This window comes from Molothrus aeneus, chromosome 6 (genome assembly GCF_037042795.1).
Source record: "Molothrus aeneus isolate 106 chromosome 6, BPBGC_Maene_1.0, whole genome shotgun sequence".
Lineage (NCBI taxonomy): Eukaryota > Metazoa > Chordata > Aves > Passeriformes > Icteridae > Molothrus > Molothrus aeneus.
The window spans coordinates 2217302-2237791 of record NC_089651.1 but is presented as its reverse complement, the minus strand read 5'-3'; the positions used below and the strand labels follow the sequence as shown (position 1 = coordinate 2237791).

The window sequence follows — 20490 nt, the reverse complement described above, 5'->3', positions numbered from 1 at the left end:
CTCAGATGCACTGGATCAAATGTGGCTCTTACATGGAATGCTGTGTGAGATTTCAGGTGCTTCCAAGGCCCTGAACACTCACCAAGTTACTGACTGTATGTAACAGCACTAAACATTGCCTGCTGCAGCACTGGGGGAGATCCTTTCTTTTCACTTTTCAGGTCTTTCCCCAATGATCCTAAAGAGACTCTTGCACCCAGGCAACCAGGTGCTCTACATACATGTCAAAAGACTTAAGCAGGACTTTTTAATGGATCATCCACGGTTTCAAAGTGTAACTTTCTCATCTTCAAGCACACAACTCCATTACACTATGGTTTTGCCAGTCCAGGCAAGAGAGTGGGATAATAAGCTGCTAAAGGAAAACCTGCTGAAGTTCTATTTTTCTGATATATTTCCTTTTATTGTCTGCATTCATGATAATTTTAACTCTGGAGATGTGTCCAGCACCAAATGGAAGCTATTTCTTCAAGATGAAGAGGAGCAAATGAAAAAAGTAAGAAGAAAGGTCAATTTTTTTTTCTTCAGGATATATTTTGTATACTAACGAATCAATAGTGAAATATGAACTGCTTCGAAGATGTTCAAACCAAAACCAGAAAAAACAATAAATGACTCATATATTCATGAGTTATATATATTTTTTAAATATTGGTAATATTTATATATGAAACCCTAAAAATGGGACTACGCCATGAGTTTTCAGGTGATGTGTACAGATTGCAAGACTACACCCTAAATACTCATAACTGAATTGTAGTGAATTTATTTGAGGCTAATCCATAGCTGCAACTTCTCTTACCCACATGAGCTCCTCTTTTCCTTTCCTGCTCAACTAAGTGCCACTTTTTTTTACTTATTGTGGATATTAGAAAAAATAAACAGCATTGTACCATTCCCAATGTTACATATAAGAAAAACCTCTGTATTCTCTGGTTAAAGCAATTAAACCATGAAGAGCTGTCACATTAATTGAAATTTGCAAAAAAAAAAAAACCAGCTTTGGGACTTCATCTTTGCAAGCTCTGCTTCAGTTTCAGACACAAGGACAAAACACAAAGTGTTCCCCCAATAAACTCAGGTAGGGCTGGGGTACATAAGGCACCAAGTGTTAGGTAGGACCCCAACCTCATCATGGGCCAAACATAAAAAAAACAAAGCTTATTCTCCAAAACATCCTGTTCAACACTGCAGAGATCTAACTCACATAATGTTTAAATGTAATAGCAATCTTTGTTTATTTTCAGCATATTTTAAATATTGCTGAAGATTTCCAAATGCTGCTTTACAAAAATAAAAAGCAGTTACATTCAGGAGATGACTAACAATATTAGAAGAACTTGTTTGCCTAAAGTTTGGTCAGGAATTTAAGTTATGCACTTGATAATATGGGTCAAGCACAGTTCACCTCTTATTTAAACAAAATATTACACATAGGGGGGAGAGAGGCGTAATGCACTGAAGTTACCCAACAGCAAAAAGAAACATTTTAAACTGTAACTTATATTCAAACATCACCTCACACATTTAACAAGAAGTGATTATTCTTGATCTTTGAGTCAATACACACCCCATCCCATCACTTCAATTCCTCTTCATACATCTCAGTAACTAGCAAACATTATTCAAATTCTGTGCATTAAAGACAAAAATTACAAGATGAGTATCTCCCACTGTCAGTGTTAATAATTTTTCTAAGGATGCAGCCCAGGTGTAAGAGACGTAAAGTAGGAGCAGAATTCACAGAATCACTGGGCTGGAAGAGACCTCCAAGATCAAGTCCAACCCATGTCCTAACGCCTCGACTAAACCCTGGCACCCAGTGCCACATCCAGTCTCTTTTTAAACACATCCAGGGATGCTGACTCCACCACCTCCCTGGGCAGACCATTCCAGAACTTTATCACCCTTTCTGTAAAAAACTTTTCCTTAATATCCAACCTATCTTTCCCTCGGCACAGCTGGAGACTGTGTCCTCCTGTTCTGTCAGTGCTGCCTGGAGAAAGAGCCCAACCCCACCTGGGCACAGCCACCTTTCAGGGACTTGCAGCGAGTGGTTTCCATTTTGTTGGGAGCCCAGAGGTGCCCTTACCTGTGGGTGACCTGGGTTCCCCGCAAGCTGGACATGGTTTCCTCCAGGTTCTGCCGCAGGTCAGCGATGTTCTTCACCGTTCGCAGCCGCCGCGTCTCTGGATCCTCTCCTGCAGGCAAAGGAAGCCATGAGTAAGGAGCAGGCAGGGAACAGCACAGAACTGAGCTGCTGGCCATGCCTGACTCAAATGCACTTTTTTCTGACTTTCTAAGCTGGTTTGACTGAGATTCCATTCCCCTCAGCAGGCACCTGCCGTCATCACATCCTGACTGAAATGAGCCCTGCAGGGTTACCCTCATTGCTGCCTTTGAGATGTTGCTGACCCAGTTTAAATTCTGGTTAACTTTCAACCTCATTAGAATACACACTCCATCAATACCACCCTTTCCATCTCATATATTGATGCAATTAACATTAACCTGACACAGGCAATTTCTCCAATGCTGTGTTTTCACTAGATCTTCTTTGTCCTACAGTAACAGCTTGCCACAAACTAAACTGCGCTGACTGGGTGGCTGCTCCATGCTGAGTGATGTTTCAGGTAAAAGAACAAAAGGTTTTGCTTGTTAACATAACACAGTTACTGTTCCTAAAATGTGCTACATGACACAGAGTTGGGGGATGACTTAATTTTCATGGCATTTAGAAATCCTGTTCTTTAAATACTTTATTCTAAAACACACTCATGTCCTGCTCCTTAAAAGTAGAGTTTATGTACACAAAAAATAAAGTCTTCCTACTGTTTCAGCATAATTTCATTTTATCAAATTAATAATTTAATTAGTGCTTCAGCATAATTTATTTACGTGCTCTCAGCTGTCAATTCAGAAATGCTTTGGTCGCTACCTCAGCTGAGCTTTATAGAGTTAAATCCTCTAAGAGGCTAAAGAGAAGTGAATTTCTAGCAGTGCCAGCCTATTCTTTGTAAGCTGAAAGCTGGAACAGTAAACCTCCAAAAAACTGTCACAAAGCTTCTGTTGGGCACGGAAGGAAATTATTTCATTCTAAAGGGTTTACAACTCATGGCTAAAGAAAATACTACAGTAAATGTAAAACTTTTCACATTTTGTATCAGCCTTCTCTGTACATGTGATGCATTTCTGAGTTGCTAGGATGCTGGGCACCCACACAATTGCTAGTTTAGATGGATATCTATATATTACATGCATCAGAAATGTGAAGAACCAGATAAAAAAAAAGCTGTTGTTGGAACTTTCTACATTCTCTGCTTTAAATTTCATGTTTCTAAAAGATGTCACGTTGGTGGCACAGAAAATCCCACTCACACACTCTTGTCTGCAAAGCAGCAGTGCTACAAACTACTGACCAAAGTGCTTAGTGCCCATGTGAGCACTTTTCATTTAATCAGTCTCTACTCTCTGGGAAACCACCTCCTTGAGTTACAATTCACTTAAGCCAGAGGGTCAAACAATTATGGTCTGGCTGGACTGAAAACATCCACCTAACAAGACTGATTACTTTAGCCAGTGGGTCTCTGGGACAGAAAACATTTTCTATACTCATGGATCTACAAATTTTTGTAGTAAAAACCATAAAATATTTATAGGCTTTTAGCTTAACAAATGTCACAGTGCTCTTTTACAGATCATTTCTCTCACATATGTGAAGGCAAATGGTAGGTAACTTCTTAGGAAAACACACAGGAGACAAACTAAAGCAATTTCTACTGAGATCACTCTTATGCCTAAATTGATACCAAATTTTCACTTAAATGACATTCCACTGCTTAAATTGAAAGTATACTTTAGAGACAGATATTGGACAGTTGGCGCCTAGAGTTCCATTCTGAAATCACTTAGCTCCTCATGAGCAGGCAGCATCCTTAAACAATTCTGCTTTTATTTTTCCCTACTTATGCTCTCTTCTGTTTTAGATGTGCTTTTAAATCAACAGCATCAATAGCTGCTATGCAAGGAGAGAAGATATCTGTGCCTTATTTCTTATAATGCATTTGTGCTGAGGGACTGTTTTGTTTAGTTTGTTTTGTTTCCCCCAAGGCCCCTCCATTGAAGCTGCTGTCTGGTCTGGCTGTGCACAGCTGAGGTTTGCAGCTCCCTTGTTTGAGTTTTTCAGCTGTCTTCTGCCTCTGGATCCCAAAACTTACATATTCTAGTTGAGTAATAGTTTGTACTTACAAAACATCTGTCATTAAAGACTGAGTATCTTTTGTGATCTAGAAACACTTCTCAGTTTGCAGGCTGAAATACATCCAGCCCAGCCAATATGATGATTAAGAGGTAATGCTGAAAAAGTTTTAGCAGCTGGACATTGTATTTCTTACTTGCAACTCTCATATTTAAATATGAACCCAAAAATGTTCTCAGGGATTTTACCCCTTGTGCCTTTTATGTACTTAATCCACCTATGTGTAAATTGTACACACAGGTAGGTTCACTTAGGCATTCCTGCAGCCCTTTTCCTCTCCAGTGACTCTGCCTCTCACCTTTGCCATCAGCACACAGGTAGTATTGATAGAATTTGCAATGCAGCATGAAATGAATGTCATTGTGAAACTTTCAGTCACATCACTTTTCCAAGGAGGGCATTTGGTTTCAAACCCCACATTAAACTGGGGGACACCAAGACAAAGTAGATGGAAAAAAAAAAACCTGAGAGATTCTACAGATGAGATATCCTGCAACAGCACACAGTAAGCAAAGTCATAGATATTGCTGAAATGGTGATAGGAGATCAGACTGTGACTTTAAAAACACATTTTAGACCACATTAGTAGAATCTAGTATATTCTAACCAAATATGTTGCTGAAAATCACTTTGTTATATTGGTAAGCTTAATTCATTTTCCTAACTAGCATATACTTACAGTAGCAGGAATTCTAGATACATATACCAGGTACTTTCTAATTTAGACTACTCATATTCTAGCCACAACCAGCTTCAGCTTCTGTATGCTGGGCAGTTGGATTTTGGTGCCCTATTGGTGCAAAGGTTATTTCTCAAATTGATCAGATTCATATGAGTGATAGTAAGATTCCTCCAAATCAAAACATCAAGGAAATGAACACAGTCTGTTCTGTAAGCTCTGAAATGAAGTTTTTAAAACCAAACAATGCACATGAAATGCTTGAGAATGCTTAGGATCCTTATAGTAGTTTAAGCCTAATAAATCCTGCACATCTCATAAAGCAGGCAGAATTCCTGGTGATTTCAAGAAATTTGGGGAGCACACCTGTGCTGAACTTAAGCATCTAGAGTTCAAAGCATTGACACCCAGTTCACTGCTGAAGAGCTGACAGAAATAGAGTTATTAAGAATGAAAGCAGTAGGAATAAAATCAACTTGCTCTAGCCTATTCTTGTTTAACCAGACCACAGTCAGTAATGGGTCATGCTGCAAGACTTACCTGAGAGGTCCTCGAGGGCAGGCTGGGCAGTTTTGACATAAAGAGCAGAATCCATGCTGACCCCTCCTGTGCTGGCCTCGGCTGTTACGTTCCCTTCATTGTCTGTCTGAGATCTGGAAAGCAAAACAAAACAGGGATGTGCAGCCACCCTCCATCCAAAGTACCTCAAGGATAACAACGAGCGCACCTGCCCTCAGCCACTCTGTCCCACTCTCCAGAACACACCAGCAGACTGGTTTTACATAATTCATTAGTCCCATGTTGAATTATGTCCTAGAAATGGAAACAAGCACTCAGCTGTAAAAAATAAAAAATTCATAGTCGAAGATAGGCTTCAGAGCTCATCAGATGGGTTCTTAAAACACTTGGATTTCCAGATGTATCTTAATTATCAATAACATCAGTTGTTGTAGCTAATCTGATCCTCTCCAATAAAGTTTGTATTGCATGAAGATAAAGCAGGGAGTATCATGTATTGCATGAAGATAAAGCATGTGATGTCATGTTACACTCCTGCTAGGTTCTCTTCAACATCATTTCAATTTTAAGAGAAATGACTGGGCAAAACCAACTTCAAACTCCAATTTATTGTCTGATATTATGGCTGCCAGGTAATGAAAGGTGATGTAAGGATCTACTGTCAGATTTGAGTAAGATATTGTGACTCATTTCACTGTACAAGTTGTGCTGTGTTGTGCTCACAGAGCCACACCAACAGGCAGCTGGAAGTTCTCCTGCCCCAAGGGTAAGTGCTGCTGTAAAAAAGTAAAGACACAGTGGGGAATTACTATTGCAGTGCTCTGAATGTCACCTGACTCTTGTAGCAGGATGCTGTGCCTGGAGTGGGGGTAAACCAACTGGAACAATGCCCTGTTTACAGAGTTGTCTGGGGCAGAAGGAGAAGGGGCCTCTTGCTGCTTTTGGTGTTGAACAACGCTGAAACCAGCCTGACTCACCAAGGCCAGAGCTCAACCTCCCCACAGGGAGGGGAAGATGGGGCAGACCTGGTAAAGCACCTGAGAAAGGAACCGACAATGACACCACTGATAACTGGGGATGCTGGGCTGGCACAGCTGGCCAGGACACACGTGGCTGATGTCATTTTGTACTAGAAAAGGCCAGGACACACATCACTGATGTCATTTTGTACTAGAAAAGCCCAATCCCACTCTTTATTGGCAAGGTCTTCTAAACACACCCCTCCTTGGAGTGTGTGCAGGGTCCTCCTGGAGTGGGGACATCCTGCAGGGTGAGCAAAAGAGATGTGCTCACATTGGTATGGGTGAATAACATCAATCTCTACTGAATAATTGCTTTTAATATAACTTCAACATCATTGCTTTGATATTGATTCAAAAATAGTTAATTATACTATACTAGTAATCATGGCTGCCTGTACTGTGTAGTAAACAATTCTGATTGAAAACTATTAGTCTAATCATTATCAAAATAAATTATTTATTCTCATATAAATATATCTGTCCCATCCTTAATCCTATGGGACAGTTGAGTTTTATGAAGTTCAATTACACCTATATAATCCTTCAGACATGAACAAAGTTGACAAAGTTTGGTGCTATCAGTTTTTGTGAAAATCCATGAATTGCCTACACTCTTGAAGCAAGAGAGGTCCCCATGATTTAGCATTTACCTTGCTGCTTCTACCCACTGGAAGTGTCCAGAATGCCCCTCCTGGGCACCCCAGTCCTGCAGCCCCCAGGGATGTGTCCTGTGGGCCCTGATGAAGGAGGGATGATGAGGAGGACTCCATCTTATCAGAAGGCTAATTAATTACTTTATCATACTTTATCATATTATTCTATACTATATTACACTTTATTACATTACATCTAAGCTGAATCTGCCAAGCACTCAACCCTGCACACAACTGCACTGAAGGCTAATTAATCACTTTATCAGAAGGCTAATTAATTACTTTATAATATTATATTATTCTATATAATAGAGTAACATAGTATTATAAATACTTTATAATAATCTGTATTACTTTATATAATACTATATTACACTACATTACATTACGTCTAAGCTGAATCTGCCAAGCACTCATCCTGCACTCACCTGCTCACAGTGCCCAGAATCTCGTGGCTGTCACCCACAGTCCCCACACACACACACACACCTGGCCCTGACAGGCCAAGGGAACAGAACACCATCACTGGGGGTGAACAATCTCCACATTGCATTCTGCTGTGGCACAAACACGGGCACAGCAAATGAGATAAGAACTGTTTTCACATCAAGAGGATGTGAATCCCAGAAGCCCTTGGGAAGAACTGTGCCTTAGCTTCTCCGTGTGAGGAGGAGCGTGGCGGCGGCGCCGTACCTGTACATGAAGGGCGCGACGGTGGCGGTGTTGGGGTGGCTGTATTGCTGCTGGGGCTGAGGTAGCTGCACGCTCACGGTGTTGCTGCCCGTGGTGTGCGTGCTCACCGCGGGCCCGTTCACGGCCTGGCTGCTGCTGCTGCCGTGCAGGCCCCCCACGCCCTTCCCCTCGGAGGAAGCCAGGCTGGAGGAGGAGCTGGAATGACGGCTGTCCAGCTGGGACTTCTGATGCGAGAGCCCCGAGCTGGCCTTCCCGCCACGGCTCCTCTCGCCTTCCTTGGCAGGAACAGGGGCACTTGAGGATTTCCCTGTGGTGTTTTTCATTCCTGGTTTTGGTATTCCGCTGTGAGAAGGGGCAGAGGCCTCCTTCTTGGCACTGTTCAGCTTCCCTCCTTTAGGGATAAAGCTTGCGATCTTGGAGGACTTTTTTGGCATCTCTGTTGTTGTTAGTGCTGTCTGTTCTTCTTTAGGTTCCTCCTTCAGCTCCAGCTTCTCCGTGATGGATGTTCTCTTTGTAATGTCTTTACTTTTATCCTTTTCTTTCTCTTTTTGTTTCTCTTTCTCCTTCTCACTACCCTTTGGAGAACTTTTCTTATTAGTCAGTGCGCGGCTGAAAGTCCTTTGTGCGATTCCCTTGAGTGCAATTTTGGGGCTGCTGGACATCGATCCCGGGTTGTTCACATTCTGGCTGGTGGCATCGATCTCTTCGCTCTCCTCAAAGCTGAGAAGCGCCTCCAGCTTTTCACAGCTGTTGTCCCGAGAGCCCGGACACTCCGGCGTTGTCCCGGACACTCCTGCTTTGGAACCCCCCTTGCTGTTGAAGAGTTTTAGTTTTTCCAGCATGGATTTCTGACTGTTGGGAGGTGCTTTGGTGATTTCCGAGGGAGGCTTTGGAGGATCCGCTGCCGGCTGCTTCACAGATAGCATGGAAGACGTCGCTGTGTGCTTGGCACTGAGGGACTTGCTGCGCCAAGGTTTAATAGCAGAGCTGGGCTGAGGGATGGCTGAGGAGTTATTGCAAGGAACAGCACTGCCGCAGCTTTGAACTGAGGATGAGACATTTTCATTCATTCCTGTGGGCTGGGAGACTGTGCTGTCTGCAGGCTCTGGAAAAAAAACACAGAAAACAACCCAATAAATCAACATGGTAGTACCTGGTATTAGAGCTACTGTGAGATTCTTTCTGTAATGAAAGATCAAGAATTTCACACTGATAACTTAAAAAGACACATCAGTATTTCCAATATCAGTGAAACCCAGAGAAAATAAAAGCCAGCTTTCTTTTCCTACCCAGCAGAGCAGCAATGAGCTCCTACTGTATAATTTACATTTACTTGCTGTTTCAAGAAAAAGAAGGAAGAAAAGGAATCTCTTCCAATTCAAACCAAAATGTGTTCTGCAATGTGCTCTCCCTTATTAAGTCCACAATACGTTTTCATTAGCAAGAACACAGCACTATTTTGTAACTAAGGGTTCCCTCTGTTTTTGGCAAAATACTTGCTGTCCAAGTTTGATTCTTAGAAAAACCTCAAACATAAAAAAATGCAGGAGTAAGGAAAAAAAAGTAAAACTAAAGTCCTTTCAGTTATTAGGGGTGGGGGTGGTAATATCTTTACAATGCAAAGGTAGAAGAAAACTCCACGTACAAAAATAAAACAAATTGTACCCTTTTGTAAAGAACCTAAATTAAGTACTACCACATATCCTGATACAGCTGTAAGAGAAACTTGTGGCAGTAACTGTACAGCCCTCCCCCTCAGAGAAAACAAATCTATTATTTAGTTAGTTCCTTCTAATGTCATTTGTTCTTATTAAGAAATTAGTTCTGCGTATAAAGAGAGCTTGAAAAATCACACTCACCTACCAGTGACCACTTCTCCTCTGAACCAGTTCCTCTTTGCAGAGTTTCCCTTTTGGAGATGTTACTCTCTCAATTATCACAAATATGTTTTCTGTTAAACTGCTCATGTTTCCAATTAAATTTTGTCATCTGTGTCTGTTCGCCTGCCCAGCAGCCTGCTGGGGATTAACGGCTCTTACCTATATTTCCCTGCCCTCTAGCACGAAAGTAAACTGTGTACAGAGCTGCATTTTTTTAATTCAAAAATCAACAGCAGTGGAGAGCGTGCGTTCTCGGCAGCAGGAGCAGCCCTGTGAATCCAGCCCTGTAAATCACGAGCTGCTGCAGCCACACAGGGACTGTTTTACTTCACTTTCAGTTGCTCAGTGAAGATACGGCTCTGTTAACCTCCCTCCTCTGATCCAAACCAGATCTACTGAAGATTTCAGTCACATACATCTTCCTGACTTAGCACAGAATTGAGTTTCTAACAGTATTGGAGACTCCTTAATAATAAACTCAGCCATTTCACATAGTTATGGACAAAGTGGAATAGCAGGAACTAATAGTACTTTTAAAACTATTACTGAAGACAGAAGGTTTCCAGGACTCTTGACCAGGAACTATTATACTGGCTGGTTTTGCTAGTCCTTTTCCTATGGCCAAGTACCCACATGGAGCTGGAAGCAATCAGGAGCTGGATTACAGACACAGACAGGACTTACGCTGCTTTTAAACTTGTGCCAGCCTGCTGACTTCCAGGGTATTGCTCCTGTTTGACAGAGAAGGAAAAGCAAGCCACCAAATATCTCAAACAGTGATATCTGGCCTCTTGCTGCTCTGCTCAAGCCTGCTGAATTCAACCCAATGTGTTGAATTGGGTTGAGGAGGACCAGGTGTGTTAAGGAGGACCAGAAAGATAATGGCACAGGAATCAGAGAATCATTAAGGTTGGAAAAGACAACCAAGATCGAGTCCAACCATTAACACCAGACAGCCAAGCCCACCACTAACCACATCCCTAAGCACCACACCTACACCTTTCTTTGAGCCCTTCCAGGGATTCCACCACTGTGGGAGGAGTCCCCGTGACCTCCTGTGTGAGCAGCAGCAGTGACCTGACACAGTGCCCTGACACAGAAAGGAAGGAAGGTGACAACCTCTTCACAAGCTGCCAGCAGAGTTCCTCACTCTGCTTTCAGAAGCTGCACCACTGCTCTTTCCTTCGTGCCTCTTACCATACACTGCTTCTTTGTTTTTGTTTTCATTTCCTGAAGTCCTCCTGCTCATCACAGTCTACTTCCCATCCCCACACCACACCAGGCTCCTTTTGCACACTCAGAACAAGCAAGCCTTTGTCTCAGCCTGCCTTCCACAGAAAACATCCAGCAATGAAATGAAAGCATCATGAAAATCCCAACTGTGCATATTGTACAGTTAATTTGTATAGATTATTTTTTTAAATAGTAATAGCCCATCTCAATATTGAGACATTGCTATAGGAACGGGAGATTGACAGTACTTTCAACACTAAGTTTTTTAATCCACATCTTCTGGCCTCATCGTGCTAAACAAATCTCAGCACAAAGAACAGCCATGCCCAAAAATCATCATAGCTGTCTGGGATTCATGAACATGCCTAGGATGGATTTACAACCAGGTCCTGGGGGGGACCCAATGCTCTGAGCAATATGGGCAGGGAAGCCTTCACTTGCTCAGAAAAACAGGACTGGGGCAATACAAGAATGACAAAATAAAAATGACCAGTAAGGGTTGTGTCAATAAAGTAGAAGAGCTGGTTGTACACCCTGTTAGCACAACATATGCAGGCACAAAACCTCAGCTGGTGGTCTGAGCATGCAGACAAATGAGCAGATTTCTTAGGAAAGAAATCTGCCTTTTCACACAGGTACTTCACAACAGTTTGAGAACAACACAGGAAACGTGTGTTTGGGATGGACAAAGCCAGCCTGTATTCCCCAGCACTCAGAGCCTACAGAGAGTCACTCACCTGAGACAGGAGGGACCTGAGAGCCAGGTCCATAACCTGGCTGAGAAACCTGACCCTGTTTCAGACACTGAGCTGGCTGTTAGGTCACTGCACAGCAGCAGAGGCCACCGCATCCAAACGGGGCTCTGACCAGCTCCACAACTTTCTTCTGGAAGTGAATGGAAGGGGTTGCTTGACTTGGGACCTCAACTACATCCTAACAGCACAGATGAATGCTCCAGTTCACAGACCTCTGGGAAAAGATGCTTGGCTTGGACCAAGTGAAATGGCTTGCTTTCCAAATCCCAATGCATTGCTCAAAATTTATTTCCCAGCAAAATCCAGAACTTTTCAATTTCTCCTTTTTTTAAAATTATTTTTTAATGTTTTCAGGAAATCTTTTTATTTATTTACTTATTTATTTATGTTTGGTCACTGACTAAAATATGTTCTTCCCAGCTTATTTGTTTATAAACACAACGCTCTCTTTGTCCCAACGCCCCCACATCCACCCTCCTGTCTGGAAGTGAATTTTGCTTCTGTTGCCAGTGGCGTAGGAGGAGCACAGAGCAGCTCCATTTACAAACATGTCAGAGAAACCAGAATTAGGACAATACTATGACTGTAACATTAAAAAAATAGAATATATCGCAACAGTAATGTAATTTTCAGAGTTTCTACTTAACGCTTTCCACAAAGTGAATTCTGTGAATACTGGATGCTATGCACCTGAAATGAATAAAAAATATTCACAAAGTCTACAGTTAAGCAGCAACACTTTGAGAAAGGAAAGAAGGTACTTTCTTACACAGCTTCAGTGGATTTTGATTTGTACTTGGGTCAAATACAGTGAAATTAGAAATTGAACATCCTCAAGTGATTTATTACATTGCACCACACACAGTTACTACAAGAAATTAAAGGTTCACCCTAAAACACATGAAAAATTGCTCCAGCTTAAGAAAACTTCAGTTTTTGAGACTCTCTGTTTCTTCCTTATGAACAAGTGCTGGCTCTTTTACTCCTCTGGCCAAGTTTGGTAAGCAAAAGGAGCTCTGCTGCCAGAATGCAGCTTCAAATGCTGGGTTTCCTAATGAAGCAGCAACATCAATTCGTGGAGCACACATCAGCATGCAGAGGGGAAAGTTTTATTCAGCATAGCATAGACCCTTCTTTCATGAAAAGGGGAGCAGGTTTCATGCATTCAGTTAATAAGCTTATTATTTCCCATGTGTTCCTTTGTGAGGGAGGTATTTTCTTTCTTCAGCAACCTGCATTAACTAAAACTGACTATAAAAGAAATGTTTTCAAACTCAAGCTACAGTCTACAATAAATAATGATCACTTTCCTCTTTTCAAAGTCAAATCTTGGCTTGAAATCTATTTTGTTCCTAGTGTTCCTGTTAAAAAAGATGTTGGTGGTCCAGTTCCAATGCCAATACACACTGCAGCATGGGTAAATCTGATTTCAGCTGCTCCTGCAAAGACTGAGCTGCATCTGCAAACCCACCCGTGTGTGAAGAAGAAAAAAAAAGAAACTGAAAGCTTATGACTTAATTCTTCCACAGAAGTCTTTGAGAGCTTATGTTATAATAAGGTCAGGAGAAAATATATGCAATTTCCCATCATTTGTCATGTTCACTCTAAGTAAGTGGACTTTGATTTGCTATAACTGAAAACTTTCAAAATCCATCATTATAAGCATGAAAGGCAACACACAGACAAAGGATGTTCTCATAGTTACTCTCCTTAGGAGGGTCAAGAACTTAAAAGCATTTTTTACCCATTTTTGAATGAACAAACTTTTATTTCACAACTATGGGAAAATTTCTAATGAAGAGAAATATCTTTTAGTGCAGCCCATAGATTAGATAACAGATGTGAAAGTAAATCCACAACCAGATTCTAATTTAGGAAATAAAAGCAGCTCTGCTCTATGACATTGCAGTGTCAGAACTGCAGAAACCACTGTGACAGTTTCATCGTATCCCATCTAGAAGAACAAATGGCAATCTTGACCCTTCCCATCCACCCACCAGAAGATTCTCCTTTAAAGCACTATACATAAAGCCCTACAGAGAAGAACTTCTTAGCTGAGTTGTTCTCTTCTCCAATGATCATTTATCAAACCCTCTAAGTATGGAAACGTCTGCATTCCTGCCAGGAGCCAACTATAAAAATCCCAATCTTTCCATAACCCAAACCACAAGCAGGTAGAGCAGAACATTCCCAACAAGAGCAACCTGGCACTCGGTCCCTCCTCAAAATAAGCACAACTCTTGTGGCCCACAGAAATTTCCATTTCCATTGTAACACTGGGAGAACTGCAGCTGGCTGAGCTACCATCAAGGGGTGGGCATGGCCTCCACCCACAGGATGGCTGAAGCTTTCTGTTCTCTCTTCTACTCTGCACCACAAAAAAACCCAACAGAAATTATCTTTTTAAAGCAGAGATTGCCAGATAGGGAAATTCTGCATAACCTGAGAAAAGCCTGAATAGGGAATATTTTTGCTTTGCTGAGGATGAAACCTTAGAATCATAGCTGGAACTATATTGGAAGAGACCTTAAAGATCATCTCCCTGCCACGGGCAGGAGCACCTTCCACTAGACCAGGATGCTCAGGACCCTTTCTAACTGAGCAGAATTGTTTCCTTCAACTTCTGCCCACTGATTTTCCCTTTAACTGTGATTGAATTCACTGTAACCCAACAGAAAATTTACCTTTACTCCATGACATTTTTCTTCCCTTCCATCATATCTACTCTCCAATCCCAGTGCTGTAAGCTGTGTAACTTCAACAGCAGTTCCAGGCATTCACAGAAATGTGTTCTACCCCTGAAAGCCCTCACCAAAGCCCAGGGATATGTCAGAAACTCAACTCCCACGTTTCTGCCAAGCTGCCTCCATTCACACAGAGCTCCAGCACATGGAACAAGGGCTCTGCTGTTGGCTAGCTCACTTAGCCAAGACTCAGCATTTTTGCTGAGGTGAGGGGAAATGAAACTGGAGCACAGGCAGCCCCTTTTCTCATTGTCTCACCATAACCAACTAAGACATTTGAATTCCTTGTTGTTTTTGTTTAGCTACTGTAAAATTCAAAATGCTGTTGACATGAATGCCTAAAAAAGGTTGGAGGGACCTCTATTGAGCACATACCAGTTAGATAATCACAAAAATAACGAAACCAAGTTTACTGTGCCATTCAAAACAAGTTGCACGCTCCATTTTATACTAGACAAATACCATTCTTGTTCATTCTTCTCCATTTCCTTCTGACTATTTGTACAATTTAATCCCCCAAGACTTCTCATAACACACTTATTTAAAAGCATTAATGAAGTCCAGGCAGGAAGCTGTTATGGAGTCTTTCATTAGACTTTATACTTCAAGTGGACTATATGTACAGTTAGCAGCCTTGCTCTGACACATCTCTCCTGCAGGTTGTATGAAATAGGCACTGTAAAAATCAGTGGGCTGAGAACTGCAGTCAGGAAATATTGACCATTTGTATCAAAACCAAATGACAGACACATACTGCAATTTATGGTGGGGTCTTCTTCCTTTCTGTTCTCTGCTGCCAGCCACAGATTCTTCAGGAATATTTGGTTATGGATGAGGAACAGGCAAAAGGCTCAGCAGAGAAGCCACAAATGGAACGGCCCAGGGAGGCTGAAAGTGCTCCTACCCAAGGAGAAGGGGCTTCTACAGAGGTGGTAGAAACATGCTGGCATTTGGGGAAGTCTGGGAGGTAGCACCACTGCTCTTTGCTTTCCCATGATTTAATAGTGAACCTTTGTTTCCATGGCTGCTTTTCTGGCACACTGCACCCAACAATAAATTTATGAGAAATTGTAAATATTTATTTTAAAAGGAAACATGTAGGCACTGCAGAGGCCATGAAATGCTGGACCAGCTCTTCAGCTGGTATAAATTAACATGGTTCCACCACCTCCAACGCAGCCATGCAAATGTACACTGGGCAAGAAGCTGCTTATCAAGGTTAAATTTTACTTCAAAGCTCAGGATCATTATCCTCATGAACTCTACTGTTAAGAACATGTCACTGGCTAGTATTTTTAGGGTACTTTTTTCCCCTGAAACTTTGTTTAAATACATTTTTGCCTCATTTTATATATTTCTAAAGCTTATATCAACTATGTTCAAAGTCCTGTGGTCTTGTAAAGCTCCACTTCAGCCATGATTAAGCCTTCAGCCAGGCTTTGTCTTGGTAGAAGAGGACATTTTTAAATGCCAGATTCAGGCAGCTGAACAGTTGTAAAATTAAGCACAAATACGATTCACTGCAGACTCATATCTTGCCCTATACACATGCCATGCTGCTTGCTATTTCCTGACTGTCTTTAAGCTGTTTGATGGGCACACACCCAACATAAATATGTCACTGAGGATTTACTGAGATGAGCCAATCTTTCAAAAGCATCTTTGATCAGAAAAGTGAAAGGGTGCAAACAATACCGCAGGATACACATCTATCTCAGCTGGCCAAAGATGAGTATTTTGTTTGACACAAATGACTCCTACAAGGGTCACCTTCTGACACAAGGCAGGAGCCTTATGTCAGAGGAATTTCTCAGCCTTAATACATTTGGTAAACTGGAGAAATAAACTTGAGACAGTAAGACTTCATTCACGGAGGCTGAATGAAGAGGTGTGTGCTGAGAAAGAAGAAACTGAACGCCTAAATTTAAAAGGTCAAACAACAACTGTACAACTCCGCTGCAGCAAAAGGAGTCCCAGCAGAATGCAACTGCACACTCCATAATGTGGAATACAAATGTCACTCAGAAATGTAAAGGAATACTCAAGGAATACAAATGTCACTCAGAAATGCTTTAGGAGCATCACATATGGAATCAGAGGTTTGGAGAATCATAGAATAGAAGACATAGAACTTAACTACTCCATGCTGTTCAGCAGCAAAATAAGGCATCAGGTGGAGTGCTGTGTCCAGCTCCAGCACCCCTCTAAAAGAGACTAACAGACTGGAAAGGAGCCAGTAGAGACCCTCAAGACATAAAAGAGATTTATCACATTAAAGGGATTTATCACAAGGAACCTATAAGAAAAAGGATGGAGCAGTAAAGATTGCTTAGTCTAGAAGAGAAAAGGCTGAAGGGAGACATTTTAAGCCTTCAAATACATGAAGGCTCTTATAAACAGGACAGAGATCAAGGTAGAGCAAAAATATGCCTTATTTTTAGCCAGACAGAATGGTTTTAGATGTATGTTTTTAATAGCTACTTTAAAGACCAAATGAACACTGGAAGGGATACAGTTGAAGAGATGGTCACATTCCTGTCATGAAACATTTCAGAACAGACTTGTGAACACCTGTCAGCTGGCTGAATCTGGCATTTAGAAATATGTCCTCTTCTACCCAGAGAAAGCCTGGCTGAAGGCTTAATCACGGCTGAAGTGGAGCTTTACAAAACCACATGACTTTGAACATAGTTGGTATAAGCTTTAGAAATTCATAAAACAATTAAGAAATTTTTCCTACATGGATACAGTTGATTTTCCTTCAGAGCTGGGGCACAGACTCCCCATGTTCTTTACAGATGCAATTCTACAAATACTTAGTGTAAGCTGCAAACTTGTGAAAATTTTAAGCAGAATTCTTTAAACAGAGCTAAAGGCAGGAGCCATATCTGTACTTCAAAGTTGTGACTCAGCAAAACAAAGTACCAGGTTCCTCAGCATATCAGATAACCTCACAGTCCTTCCTTTCTCTCTGTGTTTTTGTTTTTACTCTTGCATCATCAAATTCATGATCACCGTACTACATTCAAGGCAAAATAAATCACCCTGAGCATTTGGTAAATACTTGCAATGTATATTGTATTTATAAAAGTGGATAGGGTTACTCCAGCATCTGCTTTTGGTAATGCACACAGCAGAACAACAGAAATCACTCATTACTCTGGTAATGGATTTATTGAGACAAATCCTGTAAATTTATTTTACATATCAGTCTTACAGGGAAAACCCTTGGTCAATAAACCAGAGCATCTCTTGAATGCCAGCACAGAGGCAGCACCCTAAACACTAAGTAGAATATGATGTTTGCTTCATGTCTGACCTAAATGAAGAACTGAAACATTTTTACAGGGTAGGATGACTGAAATTTAAGTAATTATCACATTTTCACAGCATTGAGAAAATCACATTTATTTCCCAGTGAAAATTTGAAAGTGTGGGCAAACTGGTTTCATATTTTATGGACTTATGCCTCTTTAAAATAGAAAATCTTTTCTACTTTTGCAATCCTTTTAATCTCAGTGAATTTTGCACAGTCTTATCAAGTCATCATTTCAAAAGCAAATATAAGATTCATTCAACACTAGATTCATTTCTCAATAAATGATTAAATTCATTTCTAAAGAAAGAGAAACCTAAAAATAATACTTCCCCCAAGATGGATATAGAACAAGAGTGAAAGTAACTGTTTCAAAATGTCAAAGAAAGGGAATTTTTTCTAAGCCTATAAGAACATAATTTTCAGTCATGAAGAAAGTTATAGCTACCCAAAATAATAAATAAGAAAAAATTAACTTACTGTTCTATGTTGCACAAGCCAACTGTTTCATTCTGTAAAATGACTTCCCACCTTTCTGACATCCATATACTGTTCATTCATAAGCACAGGGATCTTTCAACCTCAGGAACTCTACCTGTTTTTGCTAGTCTCAAGTGAATTGTTTAGATCTTTCTGCTGCTCCTGGTTTCCAAAGCTTTCCTCACTCCTGTCCCCAGTCCTTCCCAGCAGCCTCACAGGGCTGGGCCCAGCACCAACCCACTGGCACAGCTAAAAACAGGTTCAGGGATGAGCTGGCAGCTGGTACCAAAAGGGTCCATGCCTTTTCAGTATCAACTGTAGTGCAAGAGAGTCCTCAGCTGGAAATCCTCAGCCTACAGAGGACATGGGTTGACACCAGGTTTAAAATTTTACATTTATAGCCTATCTGCATACCACTGGATCCTGCAGTGACTCACTCATTAGGGAGCACTGCAAAAACTAACTCTGGGTGCGTGTGGACTCTCCCTTCTACAAGACACCAAGCACCTGAACACTTCATGACTAGCCAGTCTTTAATTAGTAAAAGATGTAATTCAAAATATTAGACCTATTGTAACAATGTTATGTAATACCAGAATCACAGGACAGTGGCTGGGTTGGAAGGGACCTGACTGATCATCCAGTCCCACCTCCTGCCATGGCTACACCTTCCACTACCCCCTTTTGTTGTCATATATAGCAAGAGTTCTATTGTCATTACATTGCAAGGGTTCCATATAGCCAGAGTTTTGTACCTCCTTGATGTTTCTTGCAGGCAGCTCCTCTAGGCACTGACTCTTCCTTGCCCTCACAGCAGCCAACTGGCTCCAGCTCCCCCCTTGGCCAACCAATCCACTCTTTTATAACACTCTTATTATTGGCTACAGCTGTGGCCTGCTAACATCAGGCCTGCTCCTAATCCTTAATAATTGGCTCAGCTGCAACTTTTTAGGGGGTAAGATTACTTTCTATACTACCTTTATTTACTTAAGTTCCATCCCCCTACAATTCCCCCTTTTTAATTATGGAGTTGCAACATTTCTAGAAGGACATGTTCAAATAAATTAACATTATGACACAGTCATATATTTCATTCAGAGCTAATAATTATACAAATGTTCAGACAACATATTATGGTACAAATATATATATGTATTTTTGAGTGTTGGTTCAGTGTTGCAGCTTTTCTCAGTTTACAAAGTACTTATGTTCAAAATCTTTTATACTCATATTTAACAAACACTAATAGCTGCAATTGATATATTTTAGCAATAGCTTAGTATTCAAGTCCTTTCCCCCGAATCCACAGGGTCATATAGTCGAGTCCTATATCCCTGAATCCATGGGGTCATATAGCCAAGTCCTTTTTCTCCCAAATCATGTCAGGGTCACCACTTGTTCTCATATATAGCAGGAGTTCTACTGTCATTATATTGCAAGGGTTCCATATAGCCAGAGTTTTGTACCTCCTTGATGTTTCTTGCAGGCAGCTCCTCTAGGCACTGACTCTTCCTTGCCCTCACAGCAGCCAACTGGCTTCAATTCCCCCTTGGCCAACCAATCCACTCTTTTATAACACTCTTATTATTGGCTACAGCTGTGGCCTGCTAACATCAGGCCTGCTCCTAATCCTTAATAATTGGCTCAGCTGCAACTTTTTAGGGGGTAAGATTACTTTCTATACTACCTTTATTTACTTAAGTTCCATCCCCCTACAATTCCCCCTTTTTAATTATGGAGTTGCAACATTTCTAGAAGGACATGTTCAAATAAATTAACATTATGACACAGTCATATATTTCATTCAGAGCTAATAATTATACAAATGTTCAGACAACATATTATGGTACAAATATATATATGTATTTTTGAGTGTTGGTTCAGTGTTGCAGCTTTTCTCAGTTTACAAAGTACTTATGTTCAAAATCTTTTATACTCATATTTAACAAACACTAATAGCTGCAATTGATATATTTTAGCAATAGCTTAGTATTCAAGTCCTTTCCCCCGAATCCACAGGGTCATATAGTCGAGTCCTATATCCCTGAATCCATGGGGTCATATAGCCAAGTCCTTTTTCTCCCAAATCATGTCAGGGTCACCACTTGTTCTCATATATAGCAGGAGTTCTACTGTCATTATATTGCAAGGGTTCCATATAGCCAGAGTTTTGTACCTCCTTGATGTTTCTTGCAGGCAGCTCCTCTAGGCACTGACTCTTCCTTGCCCTCACAGCAGCCAACTGGCTTCAATTCCCC

At 41.1% G+C, this 20490-nt stretch overlaps 1 protein-coding gene across 2 annotated transcripts in view; it reads right to left on the bottom strand.

Annotated features, from left to right (window-relative positions):
- NAV2 (neuron navigator 2) overlaps positions 1–20490 on the bottom strand; it is a 213386-nt gene that overhangs the window by 100773 nt on the left and 92123 nt on the right. For both annotated transcript variants that reach the window (XM_066552951.1, XM_066552952.1), the window contains 3 exons: positions 7825–8929; positions 5478–5590; positions 2093–2201 (listed from right to left, as the gene is read on the bottom strand). In XM_066552951.1, coding sequence (XP_066409048.1) covers positions 2093–2201; positions 5478–5590; positions 7825–8929 — 1327 coding nt within the window. The remainder of the gene's footprint in view (positions 1–2092; positions 2202–5477; positions 5591–7824; positions 8930–20490) is intronic.